Below are 23,603 nucleotides of genomic sequence, written 5' to 3' on the forward strand. Positions count from 1 at the left end.
CCAGTAGGAGGCCAAATCCAGATTAAGTCATGAAGAGGGATAATGAAGAAGCAAAAGCAATTGAGGGGTCAAGGGTGAAAATAACGAATAGAAAGGATAAGAGAGACAATGTCTTGCGAAGGAGAGCTGTAATACGAAACAGGACAACCCTTTTATTGATTGCAAATCTGTATGAAAATTTCTCTAAAAGAAAAAAAGTTTGGTGCACGTATCTTACCATCCGGGTGGTAAGTGATGGAGCCGGGATTTGAATCACATCTGACTGGAGAAGCCACAGTTCTTGTCTCTTGTGGATACTAGAGCCTCCTTTGACCAGGTGCAGGTATAATTCTTATGATTTTCCTTTTGGATTCTTTTGAGAACAAAGTAACTCCTGGAGGGTCTTCTGTGCACCACGCTTATGTAAATATTTGGCCTCCCCGAATGCCATTTGTGATCAGTGCAAACCATGAGTATTGTTGCTGGTAGATGTCTGATTGCACCTTCAAGGCCTTGACTCTGAGGCTGACCAGGATGTCCTTGATCTCCCCAGGAGCCGAGGTGACCTACATGAACATGACCGCCTACAACAAGGGCCGGCTGCAGTCTTCCTTCTGGATCGTGGACAAGCAGCATGTCTACATCGGCAGTGCCGGCTTAGACTGGCAGTCACTGGGGCAGGTAATCCTTGCACATCACATGAACTCTGAGTTCCCTCGGCATCAGAGGTGCCAGCTTCATAAAGCGCTTGGTCACCCATAGTGTGGCTGTGGGAAATAAAACCTACAGCATTTTTTATTTTTAACTGTGTAGTTTTAACAGGCTCGCCTCTGTTTAATGTAAAATGAGACACCTTCCTTCACAGCATCATCTACCCCAAATGCTACCATTGTGTCTGTGCTTTTGTAATTCAGATGCTACCTCCAGATTCTGGAGAGCAGGATGGCATGTAATTTATGGTATCCGGGCCTAAATGTTCAGCATGGGGTCACAGAATCTGTGAGACAGAGGAAAACATAACTTCAGCGGAGGGTAGTATGTTTGAGAACAGTAATCCTTTGTGTTATTCCTTTAATAAATATATTAACATGAGGATGTCATCTTCCTCTTTGTGAATAATTCGCTTCAAATATCTTGAAGGTTCACTTGATAAATCTGTAATGTTCAGGTATTTATTTGTGCCAGCGCGATCCACAGAGGATTGCAAATCACCTTCTTCCCACCAGTCAACTGATGGCGGGAAGTTCTCCATCCTGGGGTGCATAGGAAGACTGGCTAGTCAACCATGCATGCTAAGTGGCCCATACGTGCTTTTAGCTGAGTTCTTTTAATATTCAGATCACTGGAATTACCAGGTGAATTGTACTGCATTTCTTATGGGAAAGAATGTAGGGATGTACAGGTAGACACAAGGCTGTAACTTGTAAAGAAAGACATCACCACATAGGATAAATCTGAGAGAAGGTAATTTGATATTTGTACTGGTGGATTCAGGGATTTAATCATCCCCTCTCCCCACCCCCCCACCCCCCCCACTGACTTCCACTGTTGTCCTCTTGTCCTTAAAATGCCACACCTTCCTTTCTTTTGGTTCAGGCAGGTAACAGTGGCAGCTGTAAAAGAAATATACAGCAGGCAAACTAAATACTAGTTTGTGGAAGTCCACTTACTTCCCTCTCCAGGGAATAGACAGTATAGAGCCAAAGTACAATCTATCTAAGGTTGTTTTGTCTAGTTTTATATTTAAAGGATAGTCAGTAATCCAGTCTTGAGGGTCAAACCACTGTTGTTTCTTTCTTTTTTTTAATTTTTTAATTTTTTAATTTTTTATTTCTTTTTTGAGAGAGAGAGACACACAGAGTCTGAGCAGGGGAGGGGCAGAGAGAGAGGGAAACACAGAATCCAAAGCAGGCTCTAGGCTCTGAGATCTCAGCACAGAGCCTGACGCAGAGCTCGAACTCACGAACCGTGAGATTATGATCTAAGCCAATGTTGGACACTTAACCAACTGAACCACCCAGGCACCCCAAACCACTGTTGTTTCTAATAATACAGTCTCCCCACAGCAAGAAGGGAACACTGGAAGAAAATTTTCTGATCAGTTTTAGGATGCAGACACCATCCAAGATTGACAAAACATGGTTTATTTTATATTTGCTCAGGAAATTTGAAGGCGCTATCTACTGATATAAAAATGATTCTGAGCAAAATAATAGTATCCATGAACAATCATGACAATAATAACTGCTTATATTGCATGCCAGGTGCTGTTCTAAACCATTTAAATGAATTATTTACTTTACACCTCACAGTGATCCTATGATGGAAACACTATTATTGTCTCCATTTTAAAGATAAGTAGACCTGAGCCCTGAATTGAATTTCAGTACTAAATCTTTTAAGCCAACTCCTTTCAGTATTAATTCTGTTAATGAAAAATATAAATTTTGATTTAACATATCTGTGTGATAGCCCTTCAAACACAGATATAAAAAATATGGGTTATAGCAACTTTGGCTTACCTCAGAAACCAGAAGTAAGTCAAAAGCAATATTAAAGCCTCATGAATTCAGAGGAGTTAGATAAAAATAGTCTAATTTATAGAAATATCTGAATTCATCTTTTGTTAATCAGTAAGCATCTTTTGCCCAGAAATTTTCAGCTTGGTCTCCTATAATAGGTAAAATCGGCTCTATCACAATGCTGATTACATGTAAATTCTGCTTCTAGGTGGTTTTTAACTTGAGAATCATTTTGCCTTTTTTTTTAAATGCACTTCCCCACCACCAAATTGTATTTCCTTTGTCATTAAGCAATGTTAGTTGAAAAGGTTTAAAGTTCCGTGAATTCCTTTTGACTGGGGTTTGAATTATTAAGGTTTAATGACATTTTTCTCCAAATGTTTGAGCAAGTTATCTTCGTTTCCTTTTACTTCTTTCATTAGGCAAATGGACATGAATAGTCAAGAGTTGGTTTCCCTGCTTGAGGCTTACTCCTTGGTCTCTGATTTTTGCTGTGTGTTTTGTAGGAAAGTAGGCTGACCTTTTAATGTTCATCCCTTGCTGTGTACTCATTTGGAAATGGATCCTCACTGTGAAATGGCAAGTCTTCCCCACAAAACATGGTAAATGCAGATGAAGGATGGGTGGCACGTTATTTCCTATTAGTCAAATGAAGACTTGAAACCATCTTGGGATCTCTGCTTGCTTACACGTTGTGAAGTGATAGTTTCCCTTCATGTATGGAGAAGACCAGACTTGCCCATGAGTCAGAGGACAACATGGGACAATACCAGGACCCAGCTCTGTTTCACAACTAGTCAAGCACCTTTGCTAAGGAGCAATCAACTCTTTGCCATTCACTTAAATGTCCTCAGTAGGAACTGGAGAATTGCAACCTCTCTATTATGCTGTTGTGTGAGCTGGGCCTCCAGATCTGTCCCTCCGACCCTGTCCTGTCGCATAGCTGGTTTGTTCTCAGCTCATAAGCCAGGTAATGAAAGGGAGAATAAACAGAGTGGACTCCTGAGATTTCTCTCCTTCAAAGAGACCAGCTCAGATATACCAGCAGAGTTTACTTTTAAAAACCTAAATGGAAGCATGGCATCTTAAGTATGGAGTAAGTGAAAGAACAGGTTAAAAAATCAACTTATTTTTTGATCCATCATAAATTCACAGAAAGGAGGACTATGAAAAGGTGCTCAGCACTCTGTTAAATAACAAAAATTCAACTGAGTAAATTCAGGGATCAAATTGGCTTTATTCAACCGTTCACGAATTAGTAAACAGGAGCTCTGCGGGCTGTAGAAAGGGAAAAGTTTTTAAAGGAAGAAAGGGAGGGGGGAAGGTAATTATTAGCAAAGAATGAATTATTTCATGCAAAGTCACCTCGCTAAGGGTAACAGGAGAGATCTCTCTGGTGGATTATTTCACTAGTGCGGACCAGGTAATTCCATATTAGCTGGTTAAATGTTACATTCCAGAGTGGTTGAAACTGCAGTTAAATTAGATATTAAATCTTGGTTTGCAGATATGGGATTTAACATAAGTCACTCCATTTTGGGTTTCCTTTTTAACAATTCCAAACATCTCCATGAAGAGAGGGCACATGAAGTGTCATATTCACCAGCTGTCCATGGAAACAGTCCTTGGAGAGCACCCTTGAGTAGGCTGGAGAAAAGGCTGGAATGAAATGTATACATTGATGGCAAATGTTTAAGCCATCAGTGTTTTCAGGGCACATGCTTTTGCAGAAATCTGCATTGTTATGCTGGTTGTAAATTTAATAACAGGTTAAACTCCACCGAGGCCAGGGAATTGGGAGGAGGTGAGTGGAAGAAATCTTTGTTAATTTTTACAAAAGGCTAGTATGTATGTGCTAGGCACTGTGCTAATAGCTTCAGACCTGATTCTTCAGTTCTCATAGCAACTTAAGGGTGGCTATTATGGCCATCTTCCAAATGAAGATAATATTGGAAAATAAAAACAGAACAGATGCTATTCTGTGACTCTTCTCTCCTGTAAAATAGTAAAACACTTTCTAACCTGTGTAGGAATCAGGCATTTGGAGATGGCTCTCCTATTCTTTAGATTTATGGTCAAGTCGGTAGAGTCCATCTGGGACTGAGGTGGAAATCGATGCAAAGTTGTCATTTTCTGCTAAACCAAACTCTTAAAAACTAAAATAAATCTCATTCCTCCTTTAACAGTCTTTCTCATTTTCCTCTCAGAAGAGACTATACTCTTGGATGAGGTTGGAGACGAGATGTAGCTGGGGAGGGGACAGGGTTTAAAACTCTTCTTCAAGAACAGTTAGCATCCCATCAGCTTCCCTGCATGTATGTCACCTGCTAAGAGGGTTCTCTTTCAACACCCACCTCCTTTCCCCTGCCTCTCTGCGCTTCCACAAAAGTGCTGTTTCCTACCTTGTCCACCCCTCCCCATAGCACTCAGTATTTGGGATCCCATTATTACGCTTAATCATCTACCTTAAGTTAGGTTTCCTTTCAACTGTGCTTGGCTGCGTGGGATTTTTCTTGGTCTGCCTCAGTGTGGCATAAAACACTGCTCAGCAGGACCCGTACGTGAGAGCAGATTTTCCTTTGAACAAAGTTGTGTGTGAGGCTAACAATTACATGAAGAATTAGAATGCATTTTCCAAGCGTCAAGTTCAACCTCTTTCATCAGCTTTATATTTTGTGAAGTTTTCTAGTGCAATCAGATTATTGTTACTAATTATTACCTTCAATGTATGGCAAGTAGGAGAAATAATAATACTAAAAATCAAAGCTTCATTGTATCGAGGGCTTTCTCTGTACTAAGCCTTCTTTAAGGATTGAAAAAGTATGAATTTACTTAATTCTCACGATCACCCTTTATTGTAAATAATACCATCATGGCTTTATTTTAGAAAGGCAGAAAGTGAGGCACAATTAAGTGACTTACCCAAGGTCACCTTCCAGGAGGTAGTAAGGCTAGAATTCATATCCAGGCAGTCTTTCTCCAAACTCCTCACTCTTCTTTCACTGCTAATAATTTTAAAGTTTTTTTTAAGTTTATTTATTTATTTTTGAGAGAGAGAGAACACAAGCTGGGGAGGAGCAGGGAGAGGGGGAGACACAGAACCCAAAGCAGGCTCCAGGCTCGGAGCTGTCAGCACAGAGCCCGGCGTGGGGCTTGAATCATGAACCGTGAGATTGTGACTTGAGCCAAAGTCAGACGCTTAACCCACTTTAATGGCACCCCTCACTGCTAATAATTTTAAAAAATAAACTGCATGGAGCACTTGGGTGGCTCAGTTGGTTGAGCGTCCTACTTCAGCTCAGGTCATGATCTCAGTTGGTGAGTTGAAGCGCCACATCAGGGTCAATGTTGTCAGCGTGGAGCCTGCTTCGGATCCTCTATTTCCCTCTCTCTCTGCTCCTCCCCCGCTCGTGTTCTCTCTGTCTCTCTCAAAAATAAATAAACCTTTTTTTTTTAATTTTAAGAAATAAAAAATAAATTATATTTATGAAAACTCATTCTCTTCCATGATCTTGCTGTTTCCTAAGCTATAGATTTCATCTCACTAGCTCTTTTAAGAAAAGGTAACAATACTGTTCATCAAGAAACCCTTTACTCATTCACTTCTTTCTGATTGCACACCCACGATGATATGATGGCCACAGGTTGGCACCTGCTGTTGCTTGGTACTGAGTTCTGCAGACTCTCTTAGCCTCTGGGTTGAATTTCAAAGACTAGGGAGTCAATATGTGTGCTTCTGTATTCCTCTCCCCCATGGTTCAGGGTGCTCCCCCGGAATCCACGGCCACCAGGGAATCCTGTGGGAGAAAAGGGATAGCGCCACAGGCTTTTCCACAAAGGGGTCTGGGTTTGTGAGTCTTGGGAGTGCTTAAAAACACCATGGAGGAAACAAAAAATACAACACTAACAAAACAAACAAAAGATTAATGGGTGTGTGAAGTAGAAAGAAAAGGGCACAGCAATCTTTAAACCAAGGGGCTCTGGAAGGTGTGATGCTGAAGTACAAGAAGCAGGAAGGAAAACATGAAAATCACATTTTTAGAAATAGTTACATTTATAATTTTTGAACATACCCTCTTGAATGAATAGTAGACGGGAGTTCAAAGCAGATTTCCATAGGTTCATTGGTCACGAGAATCTGGCAACTCTGAAAAGGGGAGATTTTTCTTTTTCTTTTTTTTTCTTTTTTTTTTTTTTTAATATATGAAGTTTATTGTCAAATTGGTTTCCATACAACACCCAGTGCTCATCCCAAAAGGTGCCCTCCTCAATACCCATCACCCACCCTCCCCTCCCTCCCACCCCCCATCAACGCTCAGTTTGTTCTCAGTTTTTAACAGTCTCTTATGCTTTGGCTCTAAAAGGGGAGATTTTTAAATCATGTTTTATTTTTTATTGTTCTTAAAGTTTATTTTTATTTATTTTGAGAGAGATAGAAAGTGAGCTGGGGAGGGGCAGAGAGAGAGGGAGACAGAATCCCAAGCAGCCTCCGCATTGTCAGAGCAGAGCCAGACGTGGGGCTCAAACTCATGAACCGTGAGTTCAGGACCTGAGGTGAAGTCATGAGTTGGTTGCTTAACCAACTGAGCCACCCAGCTTCCCCTAAATAATATTTTAAAATGCATTTTGAGCAAACAGGAATAGGCCTGTTTAAACTCTGTTAACATGTATTTTAACCTTAATCCACCTTTGTTCTGAAAAGACCTAAAAAGGAGTACATTGAAACAGGCCGGTTCTCATGGGGCACAGGAGCCCGGTGACCTTGCTGGTGAGGAGACCATCAGTGACCTGCACCTGGGTGGCGGCACAGCAGTTCAGCCCACCCGCACACATCCCGTGGCTCCGGTGGGAGACGGGACCCGACAGCCCAGGCTCTGCCTGGAATCCAGAATCACTAAGGCTGTTTATCTTGGAACTGGAAATTAGCTCAGAGAATAATCAGTCTAGTGTTTCCCAAGGTGTGTCTTAGGAAATGCCGTTTACTGAGAAGGGGACTCTACTTCCTAAGAGTGAGAAGCTATGGGTTTCATTTAAATAGGTTTCTTTTACTGTGGGACTCCTCAGAGCCATTAATATGCTAATGTGCTCTGCGAATCTCTAAGAGGGTAGGAGAGGATGAACCTTCATTAAACCCTTTTGGCCATGAACTGCTCTCCACAGTTAATTTTGTGGATCACATATTCCTTGAAGCCTCTGTGTTTCCACAAATGCTGCTCTAAACCAGTATAATAAGTTTAAAAAATAAATTGCATGAGATGCAATTTACAGATGAGAACACTGAGGTGAAGGGCTGGAGGGTTGGGGTGGGTAGATGTTAGTCACTTACCCGCGACCCCTTCATCCCTTGTGTCAGGATTTAGGACTTAAGGACTCTCAGGCCTTTTCACTACACGTGCTACCTTATGAAAAATATGTGATTCCAAATCTGGTAATTGTAGGGTTCTGTATCCTTAGCAACAGAACAACTGAACAATGAGAAGACCAGGGATTACAGTGGTAGAGGTAATCAACGTGGCTATTGCACATTTACTCTATTCAGGAAACTGCCCTAATCACGGCAGAGAGTTTGGAAAAAAATGACAGAAACCTGCAAAAACTTTAGAATCCAGTTTGAAAAACAAAATATTTGAGCATTCTTCAAGGGAGCATGACTACCCAGGATATTTGCCAAGGGGGCCAAACAGCATAATTTGTGGGACCCAGTATGAGATGAAAATGTGGGACCTCTTGCTAAAAAAATTATCAAGAACTTCAAGATGGTGACAGTAGAGCTGTTACCCCAAGCTCAGGGTCAAGGTCAGGGTCCTCTGTGTTCCACAGCCCGAGGCCATGAACCCTGGTGCTGAATGAGTAGGATTGTCAATGAGTACTTTGGGGACTTGGGAAGAGGAATATCCCCGCAGACTAAATAGTAAAGGCCACAGTGAGATGTTGGATGTTGAGCTGACCCTTAAGGGATTTGTGAGCTGAGGAAAGAAAGGGATTCTGGGCAAATACACAGCACTGGGAACGAGTGTGGTGTTAGAAGACCTGTGAGCAATTTCTTGCCAGCCCAGAATGTTCTAGTTGCAGAGCCCTTGTACCCAAGGCTAGGAAAGACACAGATAAAATCAGGAAGGCCTGAGATTGCCCTGCACAGGGTGTGTGTGTGAATTGAGTCCTGCAGGCTACAGGGGCCACTGAGGATCGTGATTGAGGCCAGGACCTGGCAGGACTGGAACAGACCTTGACAAAGGGCATGGGTGGAGGGGTGACAAGAGTGGGGAGACAGGGAGCCTATGACCAAAATTAAAGAGAGAAGTGACAGGATTGGGTAATGATGGTGGGAAGGCAGATTGTGTCAACTTGATGCCCAGTTGTTTCTTCAAACAGTCTAGATGTTGCTGTGAAGGTTGTTTTGAGGTGTGATTAACATTTAAATCAGTAGACTTGAGTAAAGTGGATTATTCTTCATACTAAGGGTGGGCCTCACCGAACCAGTTGCAGCTCTCAAGAGCAAAGACTGAAGTTTCCAGAAGAAATTTGGTCCCAAGACTGCAACATAGACACCCTGCCTGAGTCCCTACCCTGCTAGCTTGCCTTGTGGATTTCAGACTTGTGAGCTCCTACAATCGCAAGCCAAGCCAATTCCTTAAAATTTTATGTATCTCTATCTCTCTCTCTATCTCTGTCTCTGTCTCTATCAACCTCTATCTCTATCTCTATCTATCTCTATCTATCTCTATCTCTCTATCTCTCTATCTACCTATCTATGTACATATAGATATAAGATCTCCTGTTGGTTATATGTATATCTCCTGACAGTTCTCTTTCTCTGGAGCGCTCTGACTGGTACACACAGGGACTATGGGAGCTACAAGGAAATGGAATGGACAGACCTGGCAAAAAGCTGCATCATAATGACTGATGGGCCATAAGGAATGAGCCAGAAGGAACAGTGGGCTTATTTCCAGCCCCTGGAAGTGGGCCCACTAGAGAAGGACCAAACTGTCAACAGAAATGGGGAATGTCAGGAGAAAGGGGCAGTTTTCATGTCCACTGGACATTTGGACAAACAGAAAAGGGACTGGCTGGTATCTGTTGCTTTTTGCCTAATATCTTGAGCACCTGAATAATGATGGTTCTTTACTGCCCCCAAACTACTGGTTTCATCTGTAGCTGCTAGTTCCTGACAGTGACCGTTTGGTGAGATATTGAGCAGAGTCCCACTCCCTCTGCTCACCAGGCCGGGTCACTCTTGGCAAGCCTCCATCAGGTTGAGGTTGTGCCTGACATTAGCAATGAGAAAGAGAACTAAGGTTTAACACACCTTTGGTTCTGGCACCTGTCCCCTTTTCTTTCAGTTAAAAGGACAGAGGGAAGAGGCAGAGTTTGAACACCCAGGGGGGTGAACCAGTGGTCAAGAGGAGGCCTCTGTCCCGTGGCGCATCTTGCCAACCCTAGTCAGTGCTGGCACTGCGCCTACCTTTTCCCCAGAATTTATGAGTTTCTACAGACATGCTTAGCTCCTAGTGGAACACTGGTAATGCGGGTAACCAGATGTCAGAAGCAAAATAAAAACGAACCAAAGCAAAAGGAAACTCAACCAGAAAAGCAACAGAATAATTAATATTCCTTGGGCAACACGCAGTAAAGGCAAACAAAGGATTAATTCCCGAGGTGTTGATTTAGAAGATTATCTGGGCTGCTCAGAAAGGTCAGGTTTGGATACAGATGCATTCTGAAGTAAATGGGGCGGGTGGGAGGTAGGCAGGTTCCTTACAGAGGAAACAGATTAGTAGGCCACACCTTCATTAACAAAGTCACGCTTATTTTCTACAATATTTACAGGAACAATTTGGCAGATGGTATTGTTCAAAAGAGGCGTAAGTAGGAAATCTCTTTCCTAGTCTCCCTTGGGAGGCATTCTTACAAAGCCAGTTTATTGTCTCTTATAAAAATAGTCTCAATTTGTGCAATTAGGTGAAGAAATAAGAGCATCACTTTACCCTCTCCTGTCTGCCTTTGCTAAGATGGGGCTTAGTAAGTCCTTCCAAGTGGAAATTCTTTATTTCCAAAAATTTCCCTCACATGTCCCTCCAGCTCCTACTCCCTGAATAAATATGTTCTGAATGGCATGATAATCTGAGATCTCTATCATGGCTCCTTATGTGATGTGTCTCAGGTCTTTATCCTGGCCACTTTTTATCTATATATAATCCCATTTGGCTAAAGTCCCTCTTAGAATATGATGGCAGGGTGCCTGGGTGGCTCAGTTGGTTAAGCATCTGACTCTTGATTTCAGCTGGGGTCGTGATCTCACAGTTGTGAGATGAAGCCCCGCATCAGGCTCTGCACTGACAGCACAGAGCCTGCTTGGGATTCTCTCCCTCCCTCTCTGCCCTTCCTCCACTCACCCTCTCAAAATAAATAAACATTTATAAAAAAATAAATAAAATAGGATGGCCAGAATTCAGTAGAGTACTTCAAAAGTATCCCCAGGGGCGCCTGGGTGGCTCAGTTGGTTAGGCGGCCGACTTCGGCTCAGGTCACGATCTCGCAGTCCGTGAGTTCGAGCCCCGCGTCGGGCTCTGTGCTGACAGCTCAGAGCCTGGAGCCTGTTTCAGATTCTGTGTCTCCCTCTCTCTGACCCTCCCCTGTTCATGCTCTGTCTCTCCCTGTCTCAAAAATAAATAAAACGTTAAAAAAAAAAAATTAAAAAAAAAAAAAAAGTAGCCTCCCCATGTGAACTTTGGCTTATAGCTGTAGGAGCACTTTTCTTCTGCAAGGAGGCTAAATCTAGACTCACTCTCTGTAGGCCTTGTTATTTTTTGTTGGTTGTTATAAGTTCCTTGCTCAGCACTATAGCGTAGGGGTTGGAGTCAGATAGGATTGACATCAAATTTTCTTTCTACCTTTTACAATTACATGATGCTGATCAGGTTTTTTTTATTGTTTTTTGTTTTTTCCCCTGAGCTTTGATTTCTGTATCTCTACAATTAGAGTAATACTAACAACCTCATACAGTTGCTAGGAATGGAATGAGATATTCTAACACACCCAACACTGAACCTGCAGCAGGTTACTGCTCAATACATGGCAACCTTGGAGCTGATGACAAAGAAACCTTTTTCCTTCCTTGATAAGTTACCTAGGTCAAGGTCAAGAGAAAGCCAGAGGCGCTAGTGTTTACTTACGATCTTTGGCAAAGATTTCATAAATCTCCAAAGCATGTGGCCTCCTTAACAGCACAGGGACATGGGCAATGACACCCCAGGGGCATGGATGAGGGGCTTTTTATTCTATATCCTGTGCTGCCCAACGTTATCACCAGCAGTAAAATGCATACAAGGCAACTGGCCAGATTTACACTTAACAAATCTGGGAGACAGAACTAAAACCTTGGTTTTCAGACACAGACTTAAAGAGATTTTAGCTAGTTAATCAGATCAGTGCTCATAATGAGAGGAAATTGAACAGGGGTGTGAAGATAAATGAAGGCCACCCAAGTGAAAATAAGCAGAAGCTGTTTATTGAGAGTGTGCTACAGCTGGGGAGTCAGCCACTACCACAGGGCTTCGGCAGGGACTTAAAGGCAGGCAGAGGGGAGGCTTTGTGGCAGGAAGAGGAAAGGCTTCAGGTGCGTGCCGCTGGAGGGAGTGATAGGCAGGGCGGACTAGAAGGGGGTTTATCCTGCGATTGATTGGTTAGGGAGACATATGTGGCTTCCTCCGGTTTGATCCTAATTTGAGAGCAGGAAAAATGAGGACGATTGGAGAATTTTTAATCAAGTCCTGGTCATCTTGGAGCCAATTGCTACAGGAGTTATTGTTTGGTTTTCTGGGCTGGTTACTGCAGGTTGTGAGAGATCTGTTTTTTATATGTATGGTTTGACCAATGTCCGTTTGTATGTTCAGTCTCTGAGGGCTAAACAAAGCCCTCCTGTTAATTCCCCCTTTTCACCATCTGCCTCCCCACAGATGGTTTTTAGAATCCCAGATAGGTGTCGGGGAGCCTGTTCCAAGGACTGGAAGAGGGTCCCCTGACTGTGGGTTAATGCATGAAATCCCAGCACCTCTTCAGTGCCTGGCACATACTAGATGCTTAAAATTGTTTTATCCAGTGAATGCATGAATTACCAAACGAGAGCGTGTTCAGTAACCACGTGAGGTGTAAAGTCACTTCGCAGGAGAATTAGGAATCGAAGATGGAATTCCAGAAGAAAGGGCTTACGTCTGTGTGAGCAAGAAGCTTCTAACACTGGAGACTTCCAGCGATGGACAGGCCAACCCCGTGAGAGAGTTAGCTCCCTGTTGTGGGCAGGGGCTACATGGTCACCTCCCTGGGATTCGGCGGAAGGAATGTTGGAGACTGAAGACGGTGTGGCATTACGGGACCATGTGTTGAAGGGCAAGGCGGAGATGGCAAGAGCTGACGTGGCTCTGGTGTCTTCATCACAGCTGACACGTGAGCTCAGTGAGTGCGAGCTAATATCATCATCGTTATCCTCAGCACTTCACACATGTTACCTCTGCATCCCCATCTGACTTCCGGTCCACAGTGCAGATGTGTGCCCCCCAGAGCCTGGCCTCACACTCACTCTGAATGTTGGGCCTGATGACAGAGCAGTGTCCTTCCCCAAAAGCTGGTGACGCCAGTTTGGGAACATTTCTGACGTTGCCCTCGTGATGGTGAAATACACTATTCTGAAAATAAGTTATTGTATGCATAAAAATACCACTTTAAACCATGGAGTTTTGTTTTGTTTTTAATATTGAGGTAAATATCTTCACTAGAAAAGCTCGTTGAATACATACATACAAATTTTGTTTCCTTTAACAAAAGTTTATTGAAAACGTTTCACTGGATTCCTTTAAGGGCTTAGTCAGACCTAGGAAATGCATTGATTTTAACAACTCTATTTAAAAAGACTCATTTAGGTAAATTTTATTTTCCCACTTTTTTTTTTTTTTTTACTTCATGGCTTTCATATTTTAATTGGAAAAAATTGGAATGTATTATCTTGATACAATGACTTTTGAGAATACTACTCATACCCATAAATCATTCCACATGCTTCAACTATTACAGCTCAAGCATCTTTTATTATAATTAGCTGTCACTTCAGTCCTTTATTGTTGAATTCACCAAAATATAACTGTCATAGTCTTAAAAACCTTTTCTGAAGTTTAATTCCCCCTAGAAACTGTGCGTGGAAAATTAGCTCCATTGTCTTGCAGCTCTTGTACCGTGGCCTTCTTACTCCCCACCCACCAACTGCTAAACTATGTTGTTATAGTCAGAGTAAAATGTACCATATTTGACCTTAAAAACAGCCTAAAAATACTCTTCTACTTATTTTTTTTTAACATTTATTTATCGTTGAGAGACAGAAAGAGACAGAGCATGAGCAGGGGAGGGGCAGAGAGAGAGGGAGACCCAGAATCGGAAGTAGGCTCCAGGCTCTGAGGTGTCAGTGCAGAGCCTGATGTGGGGCTTGAACCCACGAACTGTGAGATAATGACCTGAGCCGAAGTCGGACGCTTAACTGACTGAGACATCCAGGCGCCCCAATACTCTTCCACTTCTGAATTATTTGCCTGTGCTGCTGGATATGTTTATTCTCGAAATGGTGGTTCTGAATGTCATTCTCAGAGGCCTGTGGGAGAAACCATGCTTCATAGTAACACAAGATTAAGGTAAACCAAACACAAAGACACAAATGTTCGTCGGTTCCTAGTTTTCAGTAAGAGCTTCAGGCTTCTTAAAAATTTCCCACAAACATTGATTTCTTTGCTCCTCACAGCTGCCCTGTGAGATACACAGGACTGCTTTAGAAATTTCATTTACAGATCAGGAAACTATCTCCAAGAGGCTAACTGAAAACATGTCCCGGAATTATTCCGTCAGTTAGCATCAGAGTTACGGCAACCCAAACCTTCCAGTTTATGTAACACTCCTTTGCCTGTGCTACACTCTTTTTCTTACTCAATAATTGTCTGAGTCAGTGATCCAAACACATAGCAACATCCCACATTTACAGTAATATCCCAAAGATCTAGAAACTCAATATCTGAGAGCCTGATCTAACTGGAATAAACCAAGAACCAAAGAATATACAAAAAGACCGCACCCAGCCTTTTCCTTACTAGAACACCCTGTAGGACTTATAGCAGATCTGTTTTTTCTTAGGTTCACCACAGGTTTAATGAATACCCAAATTGTGGCCAATAAGAAGTCACAAATCAGAGGGGCGCTTGGGTGGCTTAGTCGGTTAAGCATCCGACTTCGGCTCAGGTCATGATCTCACGACTGGTGGGTTCGAGAGACATGTCGGGCTCCGTGCTGCCAGTTCAGACCACAGAGCCTGCTTCTGATTCTGTGTGTGTATGTGTGTGTCTCTCTCTGTGCTCCCCTGCTCATGGTCTGTCTCTCTCTGTCTCTCAAAAATAAATAAGCATTAGCTTTGGGATGCAGAGAAGGCAGTCCTGAGAGGAAAAATAAATAAGCATTTAAAAAAATTTTTTTTAATAATAAAAAAAAAGAAGTCACAAATCAGAGAAGAACAGTGACAGCTCAGACAAGTGACAGCTGTCCACAGGGCAGGAAGAAACACTGACCATTAAAAGCAACACATAGATTTGAAATTCCAGTACTCACGAAAGGGAAAACTCTGTCTACTCACTGCTTCCTATTCAAAACGCAAGAAACATGCTTAAACTTCTTAGCAGGGGCACCTGGGTGGCTCAGTTGGTTAAGCATCTGTCTTTGGCTCATGTCATGATCTCACGGTCTGTGAGTTTGAGACCCACATCCAGCTCTCTGCTGTCAGCACAGAGCCTGCTTCAGATCCTCTGTCCCCCTCTCTCTCTGCCTCTCTCCTGCTCGTGTTCACTCTCTCTCTCTCTCTCTCTCTCAAAAATAAATAAATATAAAAAAAATTACAAAAACTTTTTAGAGAGCAGTCCATCAGAGTAGCTGAAGTCTTCGTCCCTGGAGCTGTCAGCCCCAGGCCATTTGGATCTCTAAAGCAGACCTGTCCAATAGAGATATACTGCAAGCCACTAATGAGAGCCACATATGTAATTTAAAATTTTCTACAAGCCACAGAAAAATGTAAAAGAAGAAAGTCAAATTGATGTTAATCGATGTCATATAATCTCAAATATCCTAAATATGGTTATTTCAACAAGTCATTAATATAAAGCATTTAATAATGAGATATTTTACCTTTTTCGGCATGACAGTGCATCTCAGGTCACCTAAGCCAAATGTCAAATGCTTCATAACCACATGTGACTACTGGCAATCTTGATGGCACAGGTCTCAAGCATCCCTTTCTCTTTAATTAGGAAGCCGACTCTGTTTTTTCTAAGTTAATCACAAGCGAGAAGAGCTAAGGTATTTACTCTGAAGAGCTGGTTTTGCATCAGGCAAACAAACCCACTTCAGTCGGAAGGCTGCTCCTGTGACACTGTAGCGTCCTCGAAAGTCAGATGGCGGAGGACGCCCCAGGCGCGTCAGGACTTTGAAGTTGCAAAAGCCTTTCACGCCATCAACACATGGCCCTGATGAGAACTGCTCATTTTGACTTTCACATTTATGGATTATGCTCTGCCTTCTTATAAAAGTGATTTTGATGTTGTTCTCAGAAGGCAAATGTTTATAATCTTTATCTGCCAAGAGCTTTCAGCAGACAACATCTACAAGTTGCTTTGCCTGCTGCACACTGGTGTCATTTGCCCGCTACATCGTTTCCGTTCATTCACTCAGCAGAGATTTCTGTAGGGTCTCCTTTGTGCTAGGCTGTCCCGAATGTTCTGGAGGTACAGAGATGCGGGAGCAGGGTCCCTTCCCTTAAGGAGCTCACATACACGAAGAAGAGAAACAAGTGAGTGCATATTTATAATACAGCTTGCTATGTGTGTGATCATCTCAGATTGGGGGAGGGGCCAGGAACGGTGAGCTGACCCCGAAGGGTACATGGAGGGGAGCCACGTGAAGAAAGAGGAGAAAGGTTTTCCTTTGCGTGGAGGCGGGAGCAGACAGGCCTGGTTCATAGAAGAGGCGGTCGCCCACCTGGCTGTTACAATGATGCCTTGAGTGGAGGGAGGAAGGGGTGTCTTGGGGCCTCGGGTGTGATGCAGAGAAGTGTGGACTCAGTCTAAAGTTTTTTGAGAAAGCTTCAGGAAGTGGACAGGAAGCATGGAGACTGGAGGAAAGGGCACCCCTGTGGCGGATGCTGCGGATGTGGGGCAGGGAGGGCCCCGGGGAAAGTGCAGTCCTGAACCAAGTCCCTGGCACTAAGGAGAAGCCAGAGGGGCCCCAGGCTGGCTCGCCACCAGTCTCCACTGTGGGCTCTTGTTGTCACGGTCCCCCAAAGAAGGCTGAGGTTGGGTCAGGGACTCATGAGTCAGATCCGCGCATGTGTTCTGTAAACAAAGAAAGCCCCCTCACATTATGTGCACACAAGTGAGTATGGGTGCACACATACACAGAAAGGGCCACGCAGCAAACTGTTCACAGCGATGGCTCTGGAGAGAGAGCAGAAACAGAGGAAGAAGGGCCTTTGCTTACTCTCTGGAGACATCCACACTGCTTCAAACTATTCCTTTGTAAGTGTTTAGTAAATATATATATTTAAATTGAGTGATATTTTAATATGATTCTTTTTAAAAAAATTTTTTAGTATTTATTTTGAGAGAGAGAGAGACAGAGCATGAGCAGGGGAGGTGCAGAGAGAGAGGAAGGCCCAGAATCCGAAGCAGACCCCAGGATCTGAGCTGTGAGTACAGAGACCTATGTGGGGCTTGAACTCACAAGCCGTGAGATCATGACCTGAGCCGAAGTCAGATGCTCAACTGACTGACCTACCCAGGCGCCCCTAAATCGAGTGATACTTTAAAATATATTTAATTTGAATTCAATATAGTAATTGCATATGATACAATAAGTACTTACTGTATGTGTGTATGTAGTGTGTATATGTATGTATATATGTGTGTGCACGTATGTAGAGAGAGGATATGGATTCTGGTTCTATCATGGTGTGACGCAGGGCACGTAGAACTATAATTACCCTGGCCCTGCGCCTAGGGTCCATCATTAAAGCCCTTTGTTGCTTCCAGTTATAAGATGAATAAGTTCTGGGGCTCTAATGTGGAAACTATAATTAGCAATAGTGTATTGTACACTTGAAAGTTGCTAAGAGAATGGAACTTAGCAACAACAAAAGGTAAGTGTGTGAGGTGATGGATGTGTTAATTAACCTTATTATTGTAATCGTTTCACAATATATACAGCTATCAAGCCATCACGTTGCACTCCTTAAGCTTACACAGTGTTACAGGTCAATTGTATTTCGGTAAATCTAGAACAAAGCTTTCCGATGTCCCAAGCTCCTGAATGGTAAGTGCCCCTGCAGTGCTGGTCTGGCCTGTCCCTGCACATGTGGTGAGACTGTCCACCTACCCAGCCTCTGTAAACCACTAACGATGGGTAAGGATGAGAGTCGGGAGTATCTTTGATGGCTCTGGCCATGTATAAACACAGACAGAATTGAGGCACCTGGGGGGCTCAGTCCATTAAGCATCTGACTCTCGGTTTTAGCTCAGCTCATGATCTCACAGTTCGTGAGATCAGGCCCCATGTCGGGCTCTGTGCTGATGGCGAGGAACTTGCTTGGGATTCTCTCTCTCTCCCTCTATCTCTACCCCTCCCTACTGTCTTTCTCTCTCTCTCTCAAAAAAAAGTTAAAAATAATTTTTTAAAAAAGCACAGACACAATTTTTTTCAGATTTGTTCACTAGTGAAATTTCAAAGATTGTGTTTGTCTCCTAGCTCTTATTTTTTTTTTTAATGCACAGGACAAATTAATGTGAATTCACTCACTTCTGTTTAGGTAACAATTTTGCCTGTGCCAACTGTAGCCTCAAAACAAACAGGTAACAACAACAAAAATAGCTCAGACAGCTTTAATATTCTTTAATATTATGAATAAGGTATTTTATAATTATAATTCTATAATATTGCCTATAATTATAATTCTATATTATCCTCTGCCTCAGTGCCCCTCTGGTTCTCACTTAACTCATCGCCTTCACATGACACAAATTCCCATTCACCCTCCTCTCTCTTGGCCCCTGGACTCATTCACTTGGGTCTCAACCCATTTTTGAGTCACATGTGTTAACTCTGGCCTTTGAATTCTTATTTATCCATTTCTGAACTTAGACTCTGAGCAAAGCATGGGATTCTTAACAAGATGATTAGGCTTTTTCCCTTTATCTCGTATTCAGTGATCTTCTCAGGAGGCACTTTCCTTGGGGAGGAAGAAGGCAGATTTCTTGCGAGTCTGGGTAGAGGTCCCCAGACGGAGGCCTCGTGAAACGCAGAGGCACACTGTGCATGGAAAGGGCCAGGAAGCTAGTTCTGGCTGCCTCTTCAGCTTTGAAATGCCTGCCAGACAATCTGAGAGATTGCATCTAAAACAGATGGAAAACACCATATTTAAGGCAGCCGTAATGTTTTTATTTTCAAGTTATTTTTAGCTGGCATTGTCAGTTTCTTGGCATTTACACCCAGAACCAAGAATAAAGAGACAGAAGTTGCTGAAGAGAAGACATGCCTCAGCCGCTGAAACATAAGCAGCACAGGAGAAGAGGCTAAGAAAGCGGTGAGAAGGGCTTTGGGACATTTTCCGAGAGAAAGCAGTTCATTTTGTGGATCTCTACTTTCTTTGCCTTCTTCTACCAGAAATCCCACAGAGAACTCCCAGAGCTGGTGAAGGGAAAGACGGTGTAACTCCTGACATCGAACTCAGGCAGGTTCCTCACCAGTGACCAGCTGGGAGGCTCACTCCTGCCTGAGCCGAATGTATTGATGAACTTCTCTTTTTCTTAGAAGGTCTTCCTAAATTTGGCCCCCTTCCCAAACCTGCCATCCATCATTCCACATTCTAGAACAAACATTCTAATAGGCCCTCGGAAAACTTCGGTAGACACTGAAAACCTTGTGATTACGGGGTACCCATTCCATCAGAGAACAGAAATGTGAGAACCCTAACCCTTGGGCTCAGGCATTGCCAGGGGGTCTGGGACACGAGGCAGGCCCCCTCTGTGGGTGCCATATCTAGACTGCCCGTGGAGGACGGTGGGCTTGTGTCCTTAAGGCCAGAACTCACTGAAGATGTTCAAAAGTTTTATTTTGTCTTTGTTTTTTTTCTAAGTACTTCCACAGCTTGTTTGTGTCTCAGAAGATAAAATGCAGATGAAATGCTTTTACAGCAAATACCCTGACAACGAAGACTTTTGAAGGATAACCAGCCCTGTTGGTTGTCTGTACTTAGTTGATGAAACAGTTTCTTACACATTAATTTATCTCATCCTCCCATAGCTGGGGAAGGAGACAGGGGCCTGTGTTACTGTCCTGGGGTCCTAGGTGTGGGACTGAGGTCCAGAAACTCTAAGTGATCAGCCCATGGACACAGTTATGGGAAGTGTGTACCTGGAGGCTGGTGTTCTGCTCTTCTGTGTTTCTTCCAAAAGGACCCTGGTGTTCCTCACCCAGGTGACACCTTGATGAATGGCCATGGAAAAATGATTTATTGTTCCAATTATCTGACATTGTCTACAGTGAATGAACAATGAAGTAAATGCTTCCTTTGGTCCCAATCACAGAAGCAGGAGATATGTAGTGGCCCTGGCTGTGGGGTGCCATCCACAAGGTGGGCGTCTCTGTGGGGAGAGTGTCCTCCTTCATGGAATTTTTTCTCACTTGCCAGCAGTGAGGGACTCAGACAAAAGAGCTTCTCAAATTTTCAGACTCTTCCAGAGCAATGTGATATTCTATGAGACCTTCCCAAACGGAGAAGAGTGAACAATTATTTCTGCTTTTCTCTCCATTACCTTAATTGATTCATTCACTCACTCATTTTATCTAGACCATCACAGACACTGGAGATGAAAATAGACCAAGGAAAAAAAAATAGCCCTGCCTTCAGCGAGCTTACAGTCTGATGGGAGAGTCAGTCTACAGATCAAGTAAGCAAAGGAATAAAATCACTGTGGTGATGGATGCCAAGTACAACAACGAGGGAGTTGTGACAGTGATAATGGGAAGAAGGTATCAGGGGACAGAGAAATCCCAGAAAAATCAGTGACTGGCAGAAAGCCTGGAGAACTTTCTAGCTTGGCTTTTGGAAGACCGTGGACTAGAGCTGGCGAGACAGGTGGGAACTCGGGCACTCCCTCTTCTGGATTCTTTTACCTCCTAGAGATTCTGTGGTCTGTATCATCCCTGCTTTCAGTTTGAGGACTTCAGCATCTTCAATACTTCAGGCAACCCACTGAACTGCCTGCATTCCTAAGCCTAGTGTTTTGCTGCCCTCAGCCTCCCTCCCTTACCTGAAACACCTTTGCCATGCATCCCACCAACATAGTTATCTGCAGCGGGTGCTCAGTGATCGGTCCCGGGACTCCTCATCCCACACTGGCGTCTTCCTGCTTCCGGCTTCTCCCTGTTGCCCTTAATACTGAACTCCACCGCAGACTCACATCCCTAAGTTAATCATACCCCCTTCCTCAGACACCCCCAGCCACTCTCCTCAGCCTGACAGCCAAAGCTCTCCTCAAGTTTCACTCCTGCCCCTCTCCTAACTGCACCTCCCATGAGCCCACGCACCAGCCACACAACAGCCACACAACGTGACTATTCCCTGGGCAAGATTCATGTTTCTCTTCTCTGTGTCTCTGCACATGCTCTTTCCTCTGCATGGAATGCTTTCCCCTCTCATGCTGCCTGGGGGGCATTTCTATCTAGCATGTGCTCAGAGATGTAATGAGATATATACAGAGGTATAGGAGCTATATAAAGAGGTGAGATATATGCAGAGGTGTATTTATAGTGGCTAAAAAGGAAAGAAAATGTATTGACCTATGAATGTGACAATAGAACACAGTAAAATAACTTAGCTCCATGCACTTAATGAAACACCATGAAGGTGTTAAATATTATGTCCTCAAGAAATATTTAAAAAAAAAAAAAAACCACCAACTTTCAAAATGCTATATGCAGAAGGACATATATAGTATGTACATATGTATATAATGTGTGTACATATATATATGGTATATTAAAGGTGTATATGTGAGTTATGAGCATGTTCAGCAGCAAATGACAACAAAAACTCACACTGGTTTAAATAGATCTGAGCTTGGTGGTTTTACACAACAAAATGTGTACGTGTAAACAGTTCCGGGCAGACATGGTACCTCAGTGATGCCATCAAGGACCTGATTCTGTCTTGCAGCCTTTATTCTCGTGTCTGTGGCATCATGGTCAAAGGCAGCTGAAACCGGTCATTCTCTCATCTGCACTCTGGAAAGCTATTCGCAGGGAAGACAGTGGTTCAAAGGCAGAGGACAGAGGAGTTTCTCTTACCAAGAGTTCAAGTCTTTATTTGGGGAGGGGGATCTTCCCAGGCCCTTCTCTTGCCTCCCCTTGGTTCCATGTGGCCATGCCCAGCTGGGGAGAAGAGGTTGTGGCTGGTTGCTGTGTCAACCATCTGACAGGTTGGACAGTGGATATGTACGGGGGAGTCACTTAAACATTGGTTTTATTTTCTTTGAATACTGGAATAAATGTTACTTTGACTTCAGTGAAAAATTAAACATTTTAATAAGAAGCTTTAGCCGTCATATTTCATCACAAGTGTCCTCTCCTCTTTAAAATGTTCGTTTTAGGGGCACCTGGATGGCTCAGTCAGTTGAGCGACCGACTTCGGCTCAGGTCATGATCTCGCGGTCTGTGAGTTCGAGCCCCATGTCAGGCTCTGTGCTGACAGTTCAGAGCCTGGAGCCTGTTTCAGATTCTGTGTCTCCCTCTCTCTCTGACCCTCCCCCGTTCATGCTCTGTCTCTCTCTGTCTCAGAAATAAACATTAAAAAAATTAAAGTGTTCATTTTAATACGTGGATAATATGCTTGTTTGTTTACCTCAAATAGTCTGTGGAAAGCGATAGATTACAGACTTGGAAACCACGCATTCAAATCCCTTGTGCATCCATAACTGTATGAAAACCTCAGTTTCCTGATCTGAAAAGGGGTGATTTTTACTATTTTATGGGACTTTCGTGAAGATTACATGAAGTTAAATGAGAAAATAGAGAAAGGTCTGAGTAGCTTTTCAATTAACTGGTTCTCTTTCTCCTTCTGAAAATTCACAAACCATATCTTTCTCACGCTACCTCTGTTTTGCCTTCTAGGTTAGCAGTTTGCATAGTTTTTTCATTTTTCAGCTTTCCCTTATGAAAAGCAATGACTATACCTTTAAAAATACACATTCCTTACACAATATAGAATAAGTGCCTAGCACACACGTGACCAACCAGTACATTAAAATTCTATCCATATTTTATTAAAAATATTTCAGTTTCCATCACAGCATAACTGCCAAGAAACTGACCCTATCGTTTCTTCTTCCACACTCTGGGTTGTGATGTGGGTAATGAATTGTAATTGTCGCCAAGCACCTGTTTATGGGTAATCACTCTCAGTTATGCTGACAGATGCCAGCTCCATAATCATCATCAAGAAGCCACAGGGGTCTAGGGTCTCTTGGAATACTGTCAACACCCCAAGCTGTGAGGCTTTTCCATTCTTTCCAAAGAAAAAACAAGTAGAAGAGTCTCAAGTTAAACTTAAAATGCCATCCTTAAAAATAAAAAAGCAGAGAGACATATTCTTTTAATCTTGTTTCAGTGATCTAGCCAGTGTAGCTTAGCAAAATGGAAAGACACCCATTAAAGTTGCCGTTGGGGGCATCAAGAGACCATTAAGGGGATCACGAGAATGATTTTGACAAAGTTTGTCTTCTGTAATATCTCTGTGCTCCAGGCAAGCCTCACACAGCTGTCTTATCTGAAAATAAATCAGAATCTTGTTTATGGCCATCTAGAAAATAGCTGTAGTTATTTTTTTGCCCTCCTACCCCCAAATCAAAACTATGAAAAGAACATACAGTACTCACAGTTTGTTTTATTAATATTCCTGGTTGTAATTTTCCTAAATAATACATGTATCTATTTATTATTTGCTGTTAGAAGTTTACAATCTCATAGATTGAT

At 42.9% G+C, this 23,603-nt stretch overlaps 1 protein-coding gene and 1 long non-coding RNA gene across 7 annotated transcripts in view; one reads left to right on the plus strand and one right to left on the minus strand.

Moving 5' to 3' along the window:
- The window catches only part of PLD5 (phospholipase D family member 5), a 422,454-nt gene that overhangs the window by 309,884 nt on the left and 88,967 nt on the right, over positions 1-23,603 (plus strand). For all 6 annotated transcript variants that reach the window (XM_058701959.1, XM_058701958.1, XM_058701960.1 and 3 more), the window contains one exon: positions 533-660. In XM_058701959.1, the coding sequence (XP_058557942.1) occupies positions 533-660 (128 nt within the window). The remainder of the gene's footprint in view (positions 1-532; positions 661-23,603) is intronic.
- LOC131496416 (uncharacterized) lies at positions 6,077-7,920 on the minus strand. The gene is made up of 3 exons (XR_009254483.1): positions 7,828-7,920; positions 6,575-6,648; positions 6,077-6,298 (listed from the first exon to the last, which is right to left on the minus strand). It is a non-coding gene; the product is annotated as an uncharacterized LOC131496416 (long non-coding RNA).

The sequence above is a fragment of the Neofelis nebulosa genome, chromosome 15, assembly GCF_028018385.1.
Source record: "Neofelis nebulosa isolate mNeoNeb1 chromosome 15, mNeoNeb1.pri, whole genome shotgun sequence".
Taxonomy (NCBI): Eukaryota; Metazoa; Chordata; class Mammalia; order Carnivora; family Felidae; genus Neofelis; species Neofelis nebulosa.